General features: G+C 38.9%; 3 protein-coding genes across 3 annotated transcripts; 1 reads left to right on the top strand and 2 right to left on the bottom strand.

The window, feature by feature from the left end:
• Positions 1–1,134: 1,134 nt before the first annotated feature.
• LOC132797639 (uncharacterized) lies at positions 1,135–7,263 on the bottom strand. The gene is made up of 2 exons (XM_060809394.1): positions 7,229–7,263; positions 1,135–1,473 (listed from the first exon to the last, which is right to left on the bottom strand). Exons 1-2 carry the CDS (start codon positions 7,233–7,235, stop codon positions 1,157–1,159), a joined length of 324 nt encoding a protein of 107 aa, XP_060665377.1. The 5' UTR covers positions 7,236–7,263; the 3' UTR covers positions 1,135–1,156.
• On the top strand, positions 7,246–8,719 carry LOC132797650 (uncharacterized). Its single transcript, XM_060809407.1, has 2 exons — positions 7,246–7,314; positions 7,403–8,719. Exon 2 carries the CDS (start codon positions 8,318–8,320, stop codon positions 8,717–8,719), a length of 402 nt encoding a protein of 133 aa, XP_060665390.1. The 5' UTR covers positions 7,246–7,314; positions 7,403–8,317.
• A 10,177-nt stretch (positions 8,720–18,896) lies between these two features.
• LOC132797668 (uncharacterized) lies at positions 18,897–20,878 on the bottom strand. The gene is made up of 2 exons (XM_060809420.1): positions 20,527–20,878; positions 18,897–19,416 (listed from the first exon to the last, which is right to left on the bottom strand). The coding sequence occupies exons 1-2, from the start codon at positions 20,675–20,677 to the stop codon at positions 18,914–18,916; spliced, it is 654 nt and encodes a 217-aa protein (XP_060665403.1). The 5' UTR covers positions 20,678–20,878; the 3' UTR covers positions 18,897–18,913.
• Between the last annotated feature and the right edge of the window lie 1,172 nt (positions 20,879–22,050).

Here is a 22,050-nt window from a genome sequence, read left to right as displayed (position 1 = left end):
GAATGTATGTAAGTCTGTTTCCTCCGACTAATTGATTATATACATATGAGTTAGAGCTTTTGGTGCATCTCACCATAGCGCTGCTAAAGCTGCTACTGCAGTTCCAGCGGTCAATGACCTTATAAGGCTAGCCATATACAGGCCTGCATTGAGTGACAGTCATCAGCTGATCCTCCTACAATTGCTTGCGCAGCTTTTCTCGTTAAAAGATAGATCATGTTTGCCTATATTCATTGTGCTTTCCATCATTCTCAATGAAGTCATTTTAATTCCAAAATTCTTAAATTATTAGTAATTTTCAAAACCAAAAATAATTATTTATATAATATTTATGCTAGAACATATTTTATATTTATAGGTTAATTATTTTTAGTCTTTATTTATTTATTTTTTTCTTTTTTGCCTTATCTGTTCACTTTCTGCCTCATGTTAGTTCGTTAAATTATTTATTTCTTTATTTTTCTTGTCATTTCATAATGTTGTTAATATTGAAGTTACTGTTGTCATATGTTAATAAATTAAGTATGTCCGCTTAATTGTTTAATTTTTTTGTATGAGGATAGTTGAGTGACGAGGAGCTTCTCTGAGGGATCCTGTTATTTAAATTGATTTTTACGATGGCATTGCAGGATCATGGTAGGGTGGGCGTCTGCACCAATGAGTGCACCGTAAAGGAGAAGTGCTCCAAGTCGAAGGTAGATCCCTAACTTATCTTTTCTCCAGTTTTTCTTTCAACTCTTTTGTTTACTGTCCTTGTATGTCCATATTCCTTTTTTCCCCCTCCAACTTAAGTACGCGAATTTTTTAATAATATAGTTAATCCATGGAAGCACGTAGCGGAAAGGATAATTTTTTTCCACACCCATCCGACCAGACAACAGCCGTAGCGATCGCGTACGCCTTTCATGGCGCTACATTTACACCAGCTTCCTTCAGCGAACTAGCTTCGTTGTACGCTACAGTTTAATTATATTAATTGGCGCCCAAACGTGAGGACAGGTTAGCTTTATTGTTTTATTGTATTGTTGTATGTTAGCTAGCGTGTTTCGATTGATTATAGCACATGTGCATCAAAAGCGCAATCCCTAAATAAATTGAATTTCAAAACAAAATCTAAACATGTTTTTTTATTTTTTTTTATTTTTAAACTGACTGTTTAATTTCTGTGTAACAAGTATGTTTTAACGCCGGAAATTTCTACCGCTTTCACACTATTTTCGATGTGAACAGGGTCACTTCCAGTCATCGCATATACAAGGGTTGTTTCCTTCGGCTGCTGCTGAGCATCATTGCTATTATTTGTTAGCAGGAGTGTTACCAACGTATTCAATTTATCATCTATTTGTTCCATGAGTGAATCGCTTGCACTCCCTAAGTTTTGAACCAACCAATCAATACGTTTCAACTCTTTTAAAAATATTTGACGTTGCTCCAGTGCATCCGGTGGCTGCTGCGACACTGTCTCATTATTGTCTGCGATGTAAAATTAAGAATAATAATTAATAATAATAATAATAATAATAATAATAATAATAATAATAATAATAATAATAATAATAATAATAATAATAATAATAATAATAATAATAATAATAATAATAATAATAATAATAATAATAATAATAATAATAATAATCTTATAAATTAAATTGAAATTAATAGAACATCAAAGCCTGCCTGAACTTAACCTCACATTTCATACTATTTCTGCAGTGTCGCCATTTTGCATGCACACATGGGCTACATATTGTATTTAAGTATGTATATAAGGCTTGTTGCCTTAGTTTTATTATAATATTGTAAGTTATAACGTAAGTTTAGGATAATTGATTATTGATAATTGAATACTGCTGAATACGATGACACGCACGGCTGTTCTGCTTCACTGCTGATCACGGTTCTGCTTGTACTTCTGCTGCTCTCGTACTCCTGCTGTTCTCGTACTACCGCTCTACTCGTACTGCCGCCTATTCTCGTACTGCTTGTTCCTTTCTGTCGACTCCGATTTCTGCTCACGCCGGCTACTCGATATTTTTCTACGTCGACCAATCGATATCTGCTCATACCGATATATCGATGTCCATTCACACCGACTCATCGCCCTTGCCATCTTACATTCGGCCACCCTGATTCAGTCATCAGCCTCTGATGACCAGGCTTCTTCGTTGACCTCAGCATAACGCCATAGCTTCATGTTGTCGACGCTTGTAGCGGTATTAATAGGCCCTTCTGTGTTACCAACTTTACGCACCTCATATCGCCCGCTACGCTTTATTTTCGTGACCTCATATGGCCCCAGATATTCGCTAGCTAGCTTCCTACCAGCCACGAACTGCGTACGGCGAATGGCCATGAGATCTCCAAGCTTATAGCCATGTTCGTTCTTCCTGTTTTTATCGAACGCTTTTTTGTAGTTATCCTGTGCATGCTGTATTTCATCTTTCGCTTCTTGCCGAGTCTTCTGTCGCTCCTCGTCGAAACTGTTGTACATTTCGTCATCTAGCATCTGTAGAATTCTGCAATCGGCATCATTTTTCATCTTAACGCCAAACATAAGCTCGAATGGTGAGCGCTTCGTCGACTTGTGTGTGGTACCATTGATGACTCGCTGCATCTTTGGTACAAACTTAAACCATTTGTCGGGCTTATCTGCAGACAGCTTTGAGATTATGGCCAAAATTGAGCGATTAACGCGTTCGACTTGGCCGTTTCCTCTTGGGACTCCGGTGGTGCTCCAAATGTGTTCGATTCCATTCTCCTTAACATACGACTCAAATGCAGCTGAAGTGAATGCCGATCCACGATCGCTAATGATTCGGCAAGGATTTCCGAAAACGTCGGACCAATTCCTCAGCTTCTGCAGAACTTCCTCACTGCTCGTGGTTTTAGTTGGATACAACCAGACAAATTTTGTGAAGCCATCCACAATTGCAAAAATGTGTTTATACTGCTTGGTCGTTACATCCATTACTCCCAGATGGTCAACATGTACGGTATACAACGGTTCCGCTCCTTTGTCGATCTTATAAAGAAATCCCTCCTTCTTGCCTAATTTTTTGTTGTATATGATGCATTTGACGCAGTTACTGATGACCTTGGATACCTTTCCCTCCAAATGTGGAATCCAATAGTTTTGTTGTATGGAATGCATAGTCTTCTGGGTACCGAAATGGCCAGCTTTGTGTGCTTCTGTTATGATCTCCTTTTCCATAACTTTTGGGACCACCAGCACATCCGTTCCTTCGACAGCTTTGTACAATAGGCATCCCTTAATTTTGAAGTCTTCATATGGGCGGCTGGACAAGATCTCCAAAATCGCTTTTACCATGGCATCACCTTCCTGTGCTTTCTTCAATCTGGCAGAAATTTCAGTCGAAATAACCATTATTTGGGGTGGGTAGCGACTTAAACAATCGACGTGTTTCAATCGATTTCCAGGCCTATGTTCTACTTCGAAATCGAACTGCTCCATGTACACCACCCATTCTGCCACGTCGCGAGGTACATCCTGCTTCTTAAGGGTTTGCTTGAAGGCGGCGCAGTCGATAATCAACTTGAATGAAATACCCAACAGGTATTGGCGAAACTTTTTTAAGCGCCAAATAAACGGCCTTTGCCTCCAATATATAACTGTGCTTTCTCGACTCGGCTTCTGTAGTCTTCTTACTCCAGTAGCAGACAGGATACAGTTGATCATCGTACCACTGCAGCAGTGTGGCACCAAACCCATCTTTCGAGGCATCTGTGTGGAGCTCTGTGCTGGCATCTCTATCATAGATTCTCAATACTGGCTCCGAGGTTAGTGCGTCTTTCAACTTTTGCAGCGACTGTAACTCAGCAGATCCCATTCGGAAACTCTCATCCTTCCGTAAAAGATCTGTTAACGGCTTTGCTATCTGAGAATATCCTCGTATGAACTTCCGAAAAAAATCCAGTGAGACCCAAGAAAGACTGCAGGGCTTTAATATTCTGTGGTGCTGGAAATTTTCCGATAGCTTTCGTCTTCTCTATTCCTGGCTTGATTTTCCCGTCTTCAATTATATGGCCGAGAAAATGGATTTTCGTCTGGAGAAAATGACACTTTTTCCATTTAATTTTCAGCCCAAACTCTGCTGACTTGTTAAACACGCGCTCCATTTTCCTCAGGCATTCGTCTGCTGTGACTGCATGTATGATTATGTCATCCATATAAAGATCTAAAACATCTTCGTTTATCAGCTTTTGGAAAACATGGTTGACAAATCGAATAAAAATCGCTGGCGAATTACGAAATCCAAATGGTGCTTGGTTGAACTCGAAAAGGCCTTCCTTCGTAATAAAAGCTGTGAACTTCTTGCTGTTTTCTTCCACCGGCACGTGGAAAAAACCATTTTCCAAATCCATAACGGTGAAAAACTTGGCCTTCTGCAGTTTTTCCAACACGTCGTCAATCACCGGTACTGGGAAGCAGTCTTTGAGAACCATTTTGTTGAGCTGGCGATAATCGACACAAATGCGGTTGCTTCCATCCTTCTTTTTGACAACAACTAGGCGGCTAGCAAAATTAGATGTGGACTGCCGAATTACGCCTGTATCCAGCCACTCGTTGATTTGATGTTTTACTGCTTCAGCCTCGCTAACAGCAATTCGACTGGGTGCCTGCCGAAAAGGCATAATGTTGGTATCCGGCACGATCTTGAGTTGAATTGGGCACTCAGCTGTTTTCTTCATCGCATTGAACTTGTCAATCATTGTTTCCACTGCTCCTTTATATTGCGGAGAGGTATCAATATCAGTGTTGGTTTCTAAAATATTGAGAATACTTAACTGATTTGATTCTACAGTTTCCTCCCCCAGCAGGGGGAGAAAACCCGTAGCCGGCTGCTGTCATCTGCACTCGAAACTTTGCCACGAAGTCGTATCCCAGTAAAGCATCACAGGCGATGGCATCTTGCGGAACAACTAGAAACCTGTGTGTCAGCTGCATTTCGTCGATCTTCACCTCTGCATTGAATTGACCCAGAGGGCGAGTCATACCTCTTCCAAGACCTCGTAGTGTTGAAACGCTCTGCTGTAATTTGACGCCACTAATTTTATTGACCACTGCCTCTTTAATTATTGAGACGTCAGCTCCAGTATCCACTAGCGCCTCTACCACAACGTCAGCGATTCGCAGCTTTTTTTAGACGACGATCCTCGTAGACAACTTTCATGTTAGGTGCAGCCTTGCAGTTTCTTGACATGTGCCCGTTTTCGTTGCACCGAAAACACTTAACCTCACTCTGGCAATCTTTTCGAAGGTGGTCGTTTGCGCCACAATTAAAACAATGCTGCTTCTTCTCAGTTTTAGGCTGTGCGCTGTATTTGTTTTTGCTTGGCTGATTTTGTCGTTTCTCTTCTTTCTCATTCGTTTGGTTACTTTCATAGACTTCATACTTTTCTCTCAATTCTTTAAATGACGAACATCCGTACAAAGTGAATTTAAAGTCGCTTTTAAGATTCAAACCATCCACAACGTACTTTATCACTGACTGTATGTCTATAACTCCACGCGCAGCAATACATTTCATTTGCAGCAGGTAATCGTGAAAACTTTCGTCTTTGTGTTTCACACGCTCAGCTAATTTTCTATTAATTTCGGCGCTTGACACATTTCCCTTAGCAAATTCTTCAATCAACTTTGTTCGCAATGTATTATATTCGAACACTGCAGTTGACTCCAGAAATAGTGCCGCTGTACGAGTCATCTTGGCGCGCGCTTGGACATATTTCTGCTTGTCACTGAGTCCGTATGCGTCTGCGTTCAACTCAAAGTTTTGAAACCATGCCACCACTTGTATACTATTTCCATCAAACTCGGGTATAATTTTTGCAAAATTTTCCACTACCAGCTTTCCTTCATCTTTTTGTTTTTCGTCAGCTCGGATTTTCAGCGTTAACAGCTGTACTAGCTGCTGCAGCATTTCATTATTTTCGGTCATTATACTCATTTCTGCATGTGTGGTTTTGCTCTCTTTCTTCTCAGCTTCATTCTCCATCGTCTTTACGCTTTTTCCAGCTTCTTTTTCTTCTGCTATCCTCTGGCGCGATCGCAGCGAGTATTGTTGTCTCGCTTGCACTACTGCCGGCTTTTTAGTTTGCTTCTGCTCTGTTTTTTTCGAATTTGTTCCACTCATATACACACATACAGCTCTAACGGTGCTTTTTTCAAGAATTTCACAACCGCTTGCAATTCACTTTTAGGCTTTTAATTTTGTTGTTGTTCTTTTTTTTGAACGAGCTTGTCAATTCCGCTGCTGCTGCTTTGGACGAGCCTTTTTATTCTGTTGTTGTTGTTTTTTGGACGAGCCTGTCAATTCCGCTGCTGCTGCTTTGGACGAGCCTTTCAATTCTGTTGTTGTTGTTTTTTGGACGAGCCCCCAAATATAAGGCTAGTTGCCTTAGTTTTATTATAATATTGTAAGTTATAACGTAAGTTTAGGATAATTGATTATTGATAATTGAATACTGCTGAATACGATGACACGCACGGCTGTTCTGCTTCACTGCTGATCACGGTTCTGCTTGTACTTCTGCTGCTCTCGTACTCCTGCTGTTCTCGTACTACCGCTCTACTCGTACTGCCGCCTATTCTCGTACTGCTTGTTCCTTTCTGTCGACTCCGATTTCTGCTCACGCCGGCTACTCGATATTTTTCTACGTCGACCAATCGATATCTGCTCATACCGATATATCGATGTCCATTCACACCGACTCATCGCCCTTGCCATCTTACATGTATGTATATATGTAATACATATATATGTAATACATATATACATATTATGTATTTACATATGTACGTGTATTAATGTGCATACACACACATATAATTCGTACCCTCAATTCGAGTTTTTTGTTGGGATCGTTAATGGCAAATCAAAACTTTGAACGCGTTTTATTCGAAACACAGTTTTTGTTTCACACTTTACGCATACAATAAGCACTTTACGTGACGGCCATTTTGTTTTCTTAATTTTTTTACAAGTCATTTCTACAGCATGAAAATGCATTAAAAATTAATCACACACACACACTCATACTGCTCACTCACGCACACAGCTCACACACTCAGCGGACCTATTCTTTTTTCTTGCGCATGCAAATATCTATGTAAGTGTGCTCGCGGTACACTTGCGCAGCTTGCACAAAATTTTTTATTTTATTACACAACTTTTATTATAATATTCACACAGTTAGCAAAACTCACCTGACATGTTGATGCGTCGATTCTCCAACAACCAATGACGTTTACATATATCCTCGAAATGACCAAATTCAGTGTTGCCTTACTCTGTGAGTGCCTTTGTCGTTACTTTACCGATTGACATGTACTAGTTTCTGATCTGACATTTGTCTGCCAATCGACAATTCCGATCAATAGGAAATCAAATTTTTTGTTTGTGGCCACAACTAAAAGTAAACAAAAAAAAAACTTTGAAAAACTGGCGAACTAAATTCACCAGACGCAATGGAAGCAGTTACATACTTTGAATGGTTTTGGTCGGCGATCGGGTCAGCGCACGAGTGCAGCCGAAGGCGCAAAGCCGAAGCACCAAAAATTGTCATCAGCAGCAGCGTTAAGCGCAAATACAAAAACAAAAGCTTCAGCAAAATCAAATCAAAATGGCGGTCAAGCAGAATGTAAACAAAGGGAAAAGCAGAACAACTGCTGCGCAAGCGTCAACATCGACGTCGACATCGACATCGACATCGCATTCGCCATTGGAATTACTTGTGGTGGGCCATCAACTACACATACACCCCTTGCAAGTGACTTCCCCGTCAGTACGCTGTAATTTGAATACGCATGTGCAGCATTTTGGTAATGCAGCTGAAAACTTGCACTTTTTGCAAGATGGCGAATTTGTATACATCTATGAAAATTGTATGACGGCAGCGCCGTGGCCAACGCAAGGCAAGTCCAACTCCCAGATGCCGTTATTGACCTTGGCCCAGCAAGTGGTTGACCGCCGATTCCTGGCCGAACTTATGGATGAGTTATTCATACGCGACACCTAAGCTATCTTTTGACAAACACACACACATGCAAAGCATTGTACATTCTAAGCTAACTAAGTAGTATCTCTAAAAAAAACTTTGGTTTCACTGTCAACAGCGTTATAAATTGTGTATTTCGCCAAAGTCACGCTCCCGCTCGCCGTCACCCCATCGACCGGCCTCGCCGACGTCCGAGGAGGCCTTTCCGACGTCGCTCGCATCCTTGCTGCAGGACAAGGCTGTGAGCATACTTCCGACGGCCAACATCCTGATCGACACCGGATGCAAGACATTTGAGATGCGAGCGCTGATCGACCCGTGCGCGGCGACCAGCCGTATCAGCGCATCTTTGGCAACAGCCTACCGGCTATCCGTCACCCGCGTTGGTACGGAAGGCGTCTGCACGGCGATCATCCGCTCACGGACATCCGAGTTCCGTCGAAAGGTGCTGCTGCAGGTGGACTCGCAACTCTGCAGCCGCACCCCCCTCCGACCCGTCGATGGCGAGAACTTGGAGCAATTCCGCAGCATCACGCTCGCCAACGAACGCTGGTTCCAGCCATCGACGGTGTCCCTGGTGCTCGGCACTGATGTGTATCCTCACATCATCCTACCTGGCCTCCTGCCGAGCACCAACGGTTTGCCAATGGCCCAGAATTCCACCTTGGGTTGGATTCTGTCCGGTCCATTTGGACAATGATACCGTTTTGCAACTCATTGCAAGGGGAGGATGTTGATGCCAGATGACTGCAGGTGTGACCACTCAGGCCAGCTGACAGTGTGGTCGCGACCGTGGCATACGCACAGACACACTGTTCTTGGTTTTCCTCTGAAGATGGTCACCCTGCCCCTTTTAGTGCTTTTCTGCTATTCCGCCTTCTATCATATGTTCAAATTTCTACGCACAAACCACATGTACTTTTTTTCAAGTGAAAATAAAATACCACAAAGTTCAAGTTTCTAATAATTAGAAAAAGTGAAAGTGTTATTATTTATTCCAACGACGCCCCCCTACACACACAGCTTCACCACAGACAGTCACTAACACAAGGAAAGATCTTTCTGCGTGGGAGTCGCCGAATGTATGTAAGTCTGTTTCCCTCCGACTAATTGATTATATACATATGAGTTAGAGCTTTTGGTGCATCTCACCATAGCGCTGCTAAAGCTGCTACTGCAGTTCCAGCGGTCAATGACCTTATAAGGCTAGCCATATACAGGCCTGCATTGAGTGACAGTCATCAGCTGATCCTCCTACAATTGCTTGCGCAGCTTTTCTCGTTAAAAGATAGATCATGTTTGCCTATATTCATTGTGCTTTCCATCATTCTCAATGAAGTCATTTTAATTGCAAAATTTTAAATTATTAGTAATTTTCAAAACCAAAAATAATTATTTATATAATATTTATGCTAGAACATATTTTATATTTATAGGTTAATTATTTTTAGTCTTTATTTATTTATTTTTTTCTTTTTTGCCTTATCTGTTCACTTTCTGCCTCATGTTAGTTCGTTAAATTATTTATTTCTTTATTTTTCTTGTCATTTCATAATGTTGTTAATATTGAAGTTACTGTTGTCATATGTTAATAAATTAAGTATGTCCGCTTAATTGTTTAATTTTTTTGTATGAGGATAGTTGAGTGACGAGGAGCTTCTCTGAGGGATCCTGTTATTTAAATTGATTTTACGATGGCATTGCAGGATCATGGTAGGGTGGGCGTCTGCACCAATGAGTGCACCGTAAAGGAGAAGTGCTCCAAGTCGAAGGTAGATCCCTAACTTATCTTTTCTCCAGTTTTTCTTTCAACTCTTTTGTTTACTGTCCTTGTATGTCCATATTCCTTTTTTCCCCCTCCAACTTAAGTACGCGAATTTTTTTTAATAATATAGTTAATCCATGGAAGCACGTAGCGGAAAGGATAATTTTTTTTTCCACACCCATCCGACCAGACAACAGCCGTAGCGATCGCGTACGCCTTTCATGGCGCTACATTTACACCAGCTTCCTTCAGCGAACTAGCTTCGTTGTACGCTACAGTTTAATTATATTAATTGGCGCCCAAACGTGAGGACAGGTTAGCTTTATTGTTTTATTGTATTGTTGTATGTTAGCTAGCGTGTTTCGATTGATTATAGCACATGTGCATCAAAAGCGCAATCCCTAAATAAATTGAATTTCAAAACAAAATCTAAACATGTTTTTTAATTTTTTTTTATTTTTAAACTGACTGTTTAATTTCTGTGTAACAAGTATGTTTTAACGCCGGAAATTTCTACCGCTTTCACACTATTTTCGATGTGAACAGGGTCACTTCCAGTCATCGCATATACAAGGGTTGTTTCCTTCGGCTGCTGCTGAGCATCATTGCTATTATTTGTTAGCAGGAGTGTTACCAACGTATTCAATTTATCATCTATTTGTTCCATGAGTGAATCGCTTGCACTCCCTAAGTTTTGAACCAACCAATCAATACGTTTCAACTCTTTTTAAAAATATTTGACGTTGCTCCAGTGCATCCGGTGGCTGCTGCGACACTGTCTCATTATTGTCTGCGATGTAAAATTAAGAATAATAATTAATAATAATAATAATAATAATAATAATAATAATAATAATAATAATAATAATAATAATAATAATAATAATAATAATAATAATAATAATAATAATAATAATAATAATAATAATAATCTTATAAATTAAATTGAAATTAATAGAACATCAAAGCCTGCCTGAACTTAACCTCACATTTCATACTATTTCTGCAGTGTCGCCATTTTGCATGCACACATGGGCTACATCATGATACAATTATACAAGGTAGTCCCGTCGTCAAAAAGCTGTCCGTAATCGACACCGTACATAAGTGCGAGTGAAACGACTGCGCCTAGTGAGTGCGAAAGAATCGACAGTAGAGCTTTGTGATTAACCCTTCAATGGCGCATAGGGTTTAATTGTTCCACTATATTAAAAACAGTTGAAATGTTTTTTATAATTTAATTTTTAATAGTTTGGAATTGGATAGTAATCGTTGTTTTTGTTTTTGATTACCAATTATTTAGTTCAGGTTCTTAATTCTATCATAAAGTTCATATTTATATATAACATAATTGCAATCTGACATTTTTGTCTTGCACAAGGGTTAATATTTAGGGAAAAAATCGTCCGCATACAACCTTTCGCTTCAACAAGCACGAGCGCACTGAGCGATAACACTCTGTAGCCGAACGAAAAAGCGTACGACGGCACTACCTTGTATAATTGTATCATGGGCTACATATTGTATTTAAGTATGTATGTATATATGTAATACATATATATGTAATACATATATACATATTATGTATTTACATATGTACGTGTATTAATGTGCATACACACACATATAATTCGTACCCTCAATTCGAGTTTTTTGTTGGGATCGTTAATGGCAAATCAAAACTTTGAACGCGTTTTATTCGAAACACAGTTATTGTTTCACACTTTACGCATACAATAAGCACTTTACGTGACGGCCATTTTGTTTTCTTAATTTTTTTTTACAAGTCATTTCTACAGCATGAAAATGCATTAAAAATTAATCACACACACACTCATACTGCTCACTCACGCACACAGCTCACACACTCAGCGGACCTATTCTTTTTTTCTTGCGCATGCAAATATCTATGTAAGTGTGCTCGCGGTACACTTGCGCAGCTTGCACAAAATTTTTTATTTTATTACACAACTTTTATTATAATATTCACACAGTTAGCAAAACTCACCTGACATGTTGATGCGTCGATTCTCCAACAACCAATGACGTTTACATATATCCTCGAAATGACCAAATTCAGTGTTGCCTTACTCTGTGAGTGCCTTTGTCGTTACTTTACCGATTGACATGTACTAGTTTCTGATCTGACATTTGTCTGCCAATCGACAAATTCCGATGCTTTTCCCGTCAATAGGAAATCAAATTATTTGTTTGTGGCCACAACTAAAAGTAAACAAAAAAAAAACTTTGAAAAACTGGCGAACTAAATTCACCAGACGCAATGGAAGCAGTTACATACTTTGAATGGTTTTGGTCGGCGATCGGGTCAGCGCACGAGTGCAGCCGAAGGCGCAAAGCCGAAGCACCAAAAATTGTCATCAGCAGCAGCGTTAAGCGCAAATACAAAAACAAAAGCTTCAGCAAAATCAAATCAAAATGGCGGTCAAGCAGATGTAAACAAAGGGAAAAGCAGAACAACTGCTGCGCAAGCGTCAACATCGACGTCGACGTCGACATCGACATCGCATTCGCCATTGGAATTACTTGTGGTGGGCCATCAACTGCACATACACCCCTTGCAAGTGACCTTCCCGCCAGTACGCTGTAATTTGAATACGCATGTGCAGCATTTTGGTAATGCAGCTGAAAACTTGCACTTTTTTGCAAGATGGCGAATTTGTATACATCTATGAAAATTGTATGACGGCAGCGCCGTGGCCAACGCAAGGCAAGTCCAACTCCCAGATGCCGTTATTGACCTTGGCCCAGCAAGTGGTTGACCGCCGATTCCTGGCCGAACTTATGGATGAGTTATTCATACGCGACACCTAAGCTATCTTTTGACAAACACACACACATGCAAAGCATTGTACATTCTAAGCTAACTAAGTAGTATCTCTAAAAAAACTTTGGTTTCACTGTCAACAGCGTTATAAATTGTGTATTTCTTTTGTTTTGTTCCAATTTCATGCCATCCTGTGGAAAAGAAAAACAAATTGAAAGGGAGCACTTCGACATGCCAAAAGTAAGCAGAGCGAAGTAAGAGCAAGGAGTTTATTCAAGCAGTTTTTTTTAGGCGCCATCTATGTTCGTAGTTTTAAATACGATTAAATTAGCGCGGCCTAAAGTAATGTACATCAAACGGCAACGGTAGTGTTGTGTTATCGATAGCAAGCATAGTACGAAGTACATTGATTTTCACAAGCATATGTAATACAATTGGTAAATATAATATTTAAAATAAACTTATTTTGAGCTAATTCGATTTTTATACCACACATTTCGAACTGCAGTCAGCTATCGATTGCAATCCCGTCGAATTATCGATAGCGTGCACTTTGCCGGCCAAAGCCAATGCACTTTGCGTTGTCAGTTTATCAGTGTTACAAATTTGTGTCAACAAATACAGTGCGAGAGATAACATAAAAGAGCGCTTACAAACACCAACAATGCAGTCAGAGCAACGTGCGTCAAATTATTGCCTTACATCGTGTCTGACACATCGCGCAACGCTCATCTCTAATAGAATACCGGCAAAAAAAAAGAGAGAAAAAGAGAAAGAAACGTACGTTTCTAGTCGCAATTGTTTTGCTCACTTGCAAATTACAAAAGCGTAGGCAAATGTTGCCAAAATCAAAGAAGCACAAGAACTGTCTGTGGCAACATTTCCGACTAACAGCATTCAAGCCACTGCAATGGCAAATAATAAGCAACATAATCGAACCACGAGGCGAAGGCGAACGCAATGATGTGTGCGCGGTTATTGCGACCGGGTATGGTAAATCGTTGAGCTATCAATACCCGGCATTCTATCTGAATAAAGTGGTGTTGGTCATCTCGCCCCTTATTGCACTGATGGAGGATCAGGTGGCGGCGCTGAATGAGCGATCGCAGCCCAACGATTGCGCCTGCTTGTTGGGCACAGCGCAAGAGGATCGTGGCATCAAGCAGCGCATCCTGCGATGCCAGTACAAACTGGTGTATGCCACACCCGAGTACATAACACACGTCTTCGAAAAAAAAAAAGCAATATTTGAAATATCTTTACACCTATCCTTTTCCATTCATTCCTTTTCCTTGTTGTGAATATTTTGTATTGGTGCTTATGTGGAGTCTTAGCTGGAGCCAAGTTTTCTTGCGGATAAAACTGCAACTTGCCGCTAGGCAGTCAGTACAAAGTAAACAATGGAGTTCGGCCGCTTTTTGATTCTGTGTTGATCACTACACGCGAACATGGTCGTTATCTTTTGCGTGGATACGAGTATAAGTGGTGGTGATGCAACCAAAATCTATCGGTGGTTGGACATTGTTTCTAGATATTCGCTTGGAACAAGTAAGTGGTTTCGAACTACTTAACTTGCCGCTATATTTGGAACAATGTTTCGAATTTCCTATCTTTATTGTTTCCAATATCTACTTTTTGATTCTGTGTTGATCACTATACACGAGCATGGTCGTTATCTTTTGCGTGGATACGAGTGTAAGTGGTACTGATGCAACCAAAATCTATCTGTGTTTGGAACAATGTTTCGAATTTCCTTTTTTTTTCAATATCTACCTTTTTTATTCAGTTTTGATCACTACAAACGAGCATGGTCTTTATCTTTTGCGTGGATACGAGTGTAAGTGGTAGTGATGCAACCAAAGCCTATCTATGTTTTCGAATTTCCTATTTTCTTTGTTTTCAATATCTATTTTTTTATTCTGTGTTAATCAATACACACGAACATGGTCGTTATCTTTTGCGTGGATACGAGTGTAAGTGGTAGCGATGCAACAAACCCTATCTGTATTTGGACTTTGTTTCTAGATATTCGCTTGGAACGAGTAAGTGGTTTCGAACTACTTAACTTGCCGCTATATCTAGAGCAACTCTTCCTTCGATAAGCGTTGCATGGTTCCAAATTTATTCATGTTATATTGGTTTATATTTTTTGAGTTTGATTTGTATGCCCGAACTAGTTCAGCCGAATTTAGATCCAGCCCCAGGTGTGCAACCAATGGTTAGTTTGCAGCAAAGTATTGCTGATGCGGTAGCAGCCACGCTAACCCAACATACGCAGGTCTTGTCGAAAGCGAGCGAAGATGGCTTCCACAGGTTGTTAGTTAATTCAGTGGCTCAAGTTGGAAGCTATAGAGTTAACTCTGCTCCTAGGCAATTGTCTTCAGCCAGGCAACGGCAGCATCAATCTATTGAGCAGCTTATGTGTGCGTTACGGTCCAGCAAGCAGTCAGCAGAAAATGTCAGTCCATATTGTGTTGCATTTGGACAACCCATGATTCTTAATGGTAATTCCTATCCGCTTTTAAGAAATGTAGAGCTTCTAGAAAACCGTACAGCTAGTTTTCATCGAGCAGATTCCGTTGATAGAATAAGGCAAACGGCTCAACAGAGTATACAACGGCAGCACGAAGAAAAAGAAGAACAGTACAGTCTTAGAAGTCGGGAAGTAGATTTTAGAATTGGTCCAGAAGTTGATAGACGAAGGGTTCAACAAGATAAATTTGAAAAAGGCTTTAATGCGAACCTAGCTCCAACACTTGTGAAATCTCACATTAAGCAATAGCAATAGCTATTATGAGTTAGGAGATACCCAAAGGTGATTCATTTTAAAATATCATGCTGAAGATTTAAAAGCAATAAAAGTAGGCAGTTTTTTTCCAAGTGGAAAAAAACAAAACTCCAGCACCACGGCACTATGTGTAGAAAAAGTATTCAATTTTTTTTCTCTTCATACATATTTATACCTATTATTTATTATATCATTTATTTATATGTTTATTGTCCTAGTTAATTTAGATTATTTAATTTGTTTAGTTGTAGAAAATTATTTTTTTAGTCTGAAAAAATGGTACTAAATGTATTGTCATGTTTTGGATTGAGAAGTGGAGCTTTAGTATCCATGAGTCTGAAAGCTCCAACAATAACGCCATCTATTGGTGGACTACAATACTTGCAAGCATGAATTACTAGATCAGCCGATCGTGTTAAGTCCAGACCAAAATAGACAAGCGATTACCTGTTTGAGTAGGATTATTTGTCAAAATTCCGAAAAAAGGTTTTTGTTGTTGGTTTTGTTTTTTTGCAAGAAAATTGTTGGCAGGTTAATAATGTTAGCTTTAATAAAAATGTACATCAGTGAAGTGGTTGGTGTAGTCAGATGCATATAACGTACTTGTGAGTATACAAAGATACATACTTCAATGTATAATTGTTAAACTGAGTCGTTAATTTTGTCATATTTTTTTACAAAAGTGCACCTTGACGTCCACTTGTAGCTGGTTGTCCACTACAGGAATTTGCCAACTGGCGCAAATAAACCAAGTGCCGTTTTCCAGAATAGGGTAAATATTTGTGATATGTATATTTAGTTTTTTTTTGTTGTTCTAAGTTTAGTGTTGTGTTTTTATTTTTAGATTCAGCACCCAGTGTGTAAATTGTAATGACGCAGTATTAATCTAAATAAAACGCTGTCATAATCTATCAAAACACCGAATAACACCGAAATATAAACCCAAAATTTTGAACTTGATTTCGCCTGAAAATTCACCACACTGTAATGATTAACGGCCAACAACAAAAGCTTCACGGCACAGCTGTGCTGGCCACATCAGCTGTCGGTACACCACAAACAGATGGTCTACATAAACGACGGTAGCCAAAGATAGTTACAGACTCGCACTGCGATACGGAGAACTGCTTCCAAGCAGGTTGGCTTCGTCTGCTGTCGAAGAACAACTTACGGCTGGTAGCCTCGCCGCTATCTCTAGCTACGGATTGCGTCGTTCCTTATTGTGACATCGAGTCTGAAGGCGATTAGCTGAATGTCAGCCTATGTTTGTTTAGTTCAAATGTGCATTTTTAAGTGAATGTTTATAAGTGTTGTAAGTGTATTATGATGTGGCGAGAAAATTGAAAACAACAACTTTTCTTGGACCCGCATAGTACAAGTACCACTGGTTAATTATACAAGATCACAATGGCAAACATTTAAGAATGCATATGAGGCACTATATATAGGCGAAATATCATTCAAAAATTGTATTTAATTATTAAATTTAATGTTTCTGTATTGCCTGCAAAGTAGGTACACTCATACCTACATACCTTTGTATGTACATATGTATGTTTGTGTGGAATTGCACTAGCAGATCATAGCAGCCAGCTTTTACGCATGCGCAAAAGCTTTCTTGTTACTCTTTATCCACAGCTTCACCACAGACAGTCACTAACACAAGGAAAGATCTTTCTGCGTGGGAGTCGCCGAATGCATGTAAGTCTGTTTCACTCTTACTAATTGATTATATACATATGAGTTAGAGCTTTTGGTACATCTCACCATAGCGCTGCTACAGCTGCTACTGCAGTTCCAGCGGTCAATGACCTTGTAAGGCTAGCCATATACAGGCCTGCATTGAGTGACAGTCATCAGCTGATCCTCCTACAATTGCTTGCGCAGAGCTTTTCTCGTTAAAAGATAGATCATGTTTGCCTATATTCATTGTGCTTTCCATCATTCTCAATGAAGTCATTTTAATTGCAAAATTCTTAAATTATTAGTAATTTTCAAAACCAAAAATAATTATTTATATTATATTTATGCTAGAACATATTTTATATTTATAGGTTAATTATTTTTAGTCTTTATTTATTTATTTTTTTTTTTTCTTTTTTGCCTTATCTGTTCACTTTCTGCCTCATAAACACTTACCATGTTAGTCCGTTAAATTATTTATTTCTTTATTTTTCTTGTCATTTTTTCTTGTCATTTCATAATGTTGTTAATATTGAAGTTACTGTTGTCATATGTTAATAAATTAAGTATGTCCGCTTAATTGTTTAATTTTATTTGGAACCATGCAGCGTTTGTATGAGGATAGTTGAGTGACGAGAAGCTTCTCTGAGGGATCCTGTTGTTTAAATTGATTTTTACGATGGCTTTGCAGGATCATGGTAGGGTGGGCGTCTGCACCAATGAGTGCACCGTAAAGGAGAAGTGCTCCAAGTCGAAGGTAGATCCCTAACTTGTCTTTTCTCCAGTTTTTCTTTCAACTCTTTTATTTACTGTCCTTGTATGTCCATATTCCTTTTTCCCCCCTCCAACTTAAGTACGCGAATTTTTTTTAATAATATAGTTAATCTATGGAAGCACGTAGCGGAAAGGATAATTTTTTTACCCACACTCAGCCGACCAGACAACAGCCGTAGCGATCGCGTACGCCTTTCATGGCGCTACATTTACACCAGCTTCCTTCAGCGAACTAGCTTCGTTGTACGCTACAACCAATCGTAACAAACAAAAAGGTCCTATTGCATTCAAATAAAGATCATATTCTAAACATAAATTTGTCGCGGCGGCGACTAACGTCAAACAAAAAGATCCATTTCACACCACTTAAAATTTTCCAGTGCAATTTGCATTAAAACACTAACACATACATAAAACATTACACATATGTTAGCTCTAAGTCGCAATAAGAAGTTTCTTGTTCAAACGAGTAAAGTCAGTTTTTAAAGACAGACGCGTAGCCCGCTAATCTTACAATACCAATAAAGTTCGTCTACAAGTTATTTAAAAATTAAATCGTTGTTTTATTTTTTTAACCTTCGCGTTAGGCTTCGGCCACGCATTGAGCGATGAGCGACTGAGCGACGTTAATGAGCGATCGCTTTGAGTGAGGTGGCCACGCACTGAGCGACATCATTTGAGTTGATTAGTTGTAAAAATGCCTTATTCTAGAGAGGTTCTACGAAATCTGTTTGAAAGCCGTTATGGTAAATATAGGCAATTAAAAAGAATACAAAGGCGTAGGTTTGGCGTTCATCCCATAAATCGATTGAGAAATGAGTATGGCGAGTTTCATCACTTATACAGAAATCTACGAAACCATCCAGATCGATTTTGGCAATACTTACGCATGTCAATCGATTCATTTGACTTGCTGTTAAGTACAATTGGAAATGAAATAAGTAAACCGAGATCAACAATTTCTGCTGAAGAACGATTGGTTTTATTATTAAGGTAAGTGTATGTAAGTGTTTTTAAGTAAATAATTATATTATAATACTGATGATAACATAAGTTGTAGTTTAATGTAATATTTATTCCTTATTTTTAATCTTAACAATTAATATATTTTGTATTTCATTTCTAATCTCCAACTTTTCGATGTCAGTAAATTTTTGAAAAAAGGCAAAAGTGATTTAAAAAATAATAAATCTTCGTTTTTGTTTTCTTCATCTGTTTCTTTTTCTTTTCCGATTTGATTTCTCAACATTTCCAGTCGCTCTTTTTCTATCTCCAAGAATTCGGTTTCCATATTAATTTTTCTTTTTCTGGGCGTAGATTTTGCGACCATACTTGTAGATGATGTTGACATCATAGACATATTGCTTTCATCTTCATGAAGCATATCTGAAAGCATGTCATTCATGCTTTCATCGTCCTGCTGCAAATTGCCCTCAGTCGGATCTGGAGCAACTGTCTTTTTTAAAAAAGACATCAGCTCCAAGTATGGCCATTTAACATTAAATGTTTGAGCTTCGGATCCTGATGGTAGGCGTGGTAGTTTTTGCAATGTCCTTCTATATGTATCCTTTAAATTTTTCCATTTGGCCTTTGCTGCAGCTCCTAAAAATTAGATTTTATAAATATGCATATTGTTCATAACAATTAGTTTTTATTAATAATTATATTTTATTTTATATTAGTTTTATTTTGTTAAGCACATATTTTTATTTTTAGGTACCTTGCTACAGGTCATTCATTTCGTGACTTGGCATTTGCTTTTCGATTGGGAAGAAGCACTGTTAGCAACATTATATTCGAAACAAGCATTATAATTTGGAAATCACTCGTAAAGGAATATATGCCAACACCAACAACTGATACACTTCAAAAAGTTACGCAAGATTATTATAGGCGTTGGAAGTTTCCAAACTGTCTGGGTAGCATTGACGGAAAACATTGCCAAATTATACTGGATCACATTATTTCAATTATTTGCATTATTTTTCAATTGTTTTGCAAGGAGTAGCAGATGCTGACAAAAAATTTATAACAATTGAAGTGGGTGGCAGAGGAAAGCAAAGCGATGGTGGCACATTTTGTGGATCCACTTTGTTTAGATTGCTGGAAGCAGGCAAATTCAATGTTCCACCACCACAAGCACTACCAGGCTCAAATATCATTTTGCCAAACTTTTTAATTGGAGATGAAGCCTACCCACTGAAAAATTATTTAATGAGACCATATCCTCGAAAAAAGTTAAATGCCAAAACTGAAAACTACAATGAAAGATTATCAATCGCCAGAAAGTGCATTGAATGTGCTTTTGGTATTTTAACTAAGAAATGGCGAATTTTACAAAAAGATATTGAGACGAAACCTAGCACAGCAGTTCACATTATAAAATGTGCTTGCATTTTACATAATTATGTAAGAGAACGTGATGGGGACGGTGATCTGGACTACATAAATACGACAGCAGAAATTAATAACGGAATAGTTGCTTCAAGAAATGTGGATATTCTTGAAGAACATTCACATTGCAATAGAAGCAGTCAGTCAGCAATGAATGTTAGAAATTCTTTAACAGATTTTTTTTGGGATTTCTGATATTAAGTCATTTGATTAAATAATGACACTTTAAATAAATATATATATTCATATACACATATTAAATATAACTTTACTTACGTTGTTATTGTATATTATACATAACGTTAAATAAAAGCTTACCTGTACAGTTACAAATAACTCCTACTTCATTCCATTCCTTATCAGTAGTATTTCTATTTTTGTACTCTTTATGAATGTCGTTCCATAAAACGGTTCGGCTTTGAACAGCCGAAATTAAACTTTCCGCGCATATTTTTTGCATTGTTTGCATTTTGTCGCTGAGCGATGCACTAAAAATTAAAACCAATTCTAGCGCTGAGCGACGTCGCTCTGACGCTCAAGAACTTCGCTCGTCGCTCAGCGGCTACGTGGCCACTCCAATGCTCTCTCATAAGCTTTAATATTTTACGTCGCTCGAGAGAGCGTCGCTCAGTCGCTCAGTCGCTCATCGCTCAATGCGTGGCCGAAGCCTTACGCGAAAACATAATTGGCGCAGCCGGTAGGATATGTCATAAAAGAACGTTGTATCTTTTTGAATACATATCCGCCAAAAATATCTACGTGCGTGAAGTGCAGTGAAAAAAATCGGAAAAACCAAGACATTTGTATATACGAATGACAAACCGCAATAACCCGTACTAAAAACCCACGTGTGAAAACAAAACAAACAAAACAACAATCATGGCAGAATTTAAGACGCAAACACCCTACGAGGAACTCTTAAGACGATTGTACAACACCAACTGGAACGGAAGTCTACGTAAATTTGATGAAGAACTTGAGCGCAAGTCCTACATTGTTACTAATAAGTTAACATTAGAAAATGACCCAAATAATGTAGTAGGACGTTTGCCTACACACACAAACACATATATATATTAACGTGACGCTCTCTCGGCTATCCGAACTCTCTCTCGATATTGGCTCTCTTTATCATTCCTCTCATTCTATTTCACATTCTATGTTATACATAATTAAGCTATACGGTCAGTCTTGATCGAGCAGCAGAATAAATCGGACGCTAAGCTGTAATTCGTATTGTTTTATTACGTGTGTGTATAACTACCACAAATTCAGAAGTGGGATCGACTAAAAAAAAAATAAATATGAACACGTCTACATTTAATAAATACACTACGGCACATTTAAAGAAGTGGCTAACAGCGCTATGTTTGCCCTCGACGGGAAATAAGGCGGAATTAATAAAACGGTTGCTCAATGTTTCACCAGAGATGTTTAAAGAAGTACCAACAGGAAGCAACGATTTATTAAGCTTGGCCAATATTTTGTCTGGCCAAGAAAACAAATTGCCCAACAACAACGAGCGTCATGATCAGACTCAAAATGTTCGCGAAAATTCTGAACTAGGAGAGAGTTTTCACCAGGATTTGCAAAACACAATTCAAAAGCTGCAAGAAGAATTACGTTTAAGCAAAGAGAAATTGCGAAATTCGCAGAACAACGCAGCTGCACATCAGATGTCTACAACAGAAATAAACAACAACAGCAACGGCGCCACACAGTTTTTGCGCGCAGCTGCACAGCGTTCGGCGCCAGAAGTCGCGAATTTCGGCGACAACAACAGCAGCAACGGGATCGACACCAACAACAACGGCGCCACACACTTACTCGATTTGAGCACAG

This window comes from Drosophila nasuta, unplaced genomic scaffold (genome assembly GCF_023558535.2).
Source record: "Drosophila nasuta strain 15112-1781.00 unplaced genomic scaffold, ASM2355853v1 ctg16_pilon, whole genome shotgun sequence".
NCBI classification, from domain to species: Eukaryota; Metazoa; Arthropoda; class Insecta; order Diptera; family Drosophilidae; genus Drosophila; species Drosophila nasuta.
The sequence above is the reverse complement of the archived record's forward strand: the minus strand, read 5'-3'. Positions and strand labels throughout refer to the sequence as shown.

Bases quoted from the DNA above. Each gene is read 5' to 3' on its own strand.
- LOC132797650 (XM_060809407.1), top strand. From the start codon at position 8,318: ATGCGAGCGCTGATCGACCCGTGCGCGGCGACCAGCCGTATCAGCGCA.
- LOC132797668 (XM_060809420.1), bottom strand. From the start codon at position 20,677: ATGCAAACAATGCAAAAAATATGCGCGGAAAGTTTAATTTCGGCTGTT. The intron at 19,417-20,526 runs GTAAGCTTTTAT...TCTAATTTTTAG, and splicing joins AGTTATTTGTAACTGTACAG to GAGCTGCAGCAAAGGCCAAA.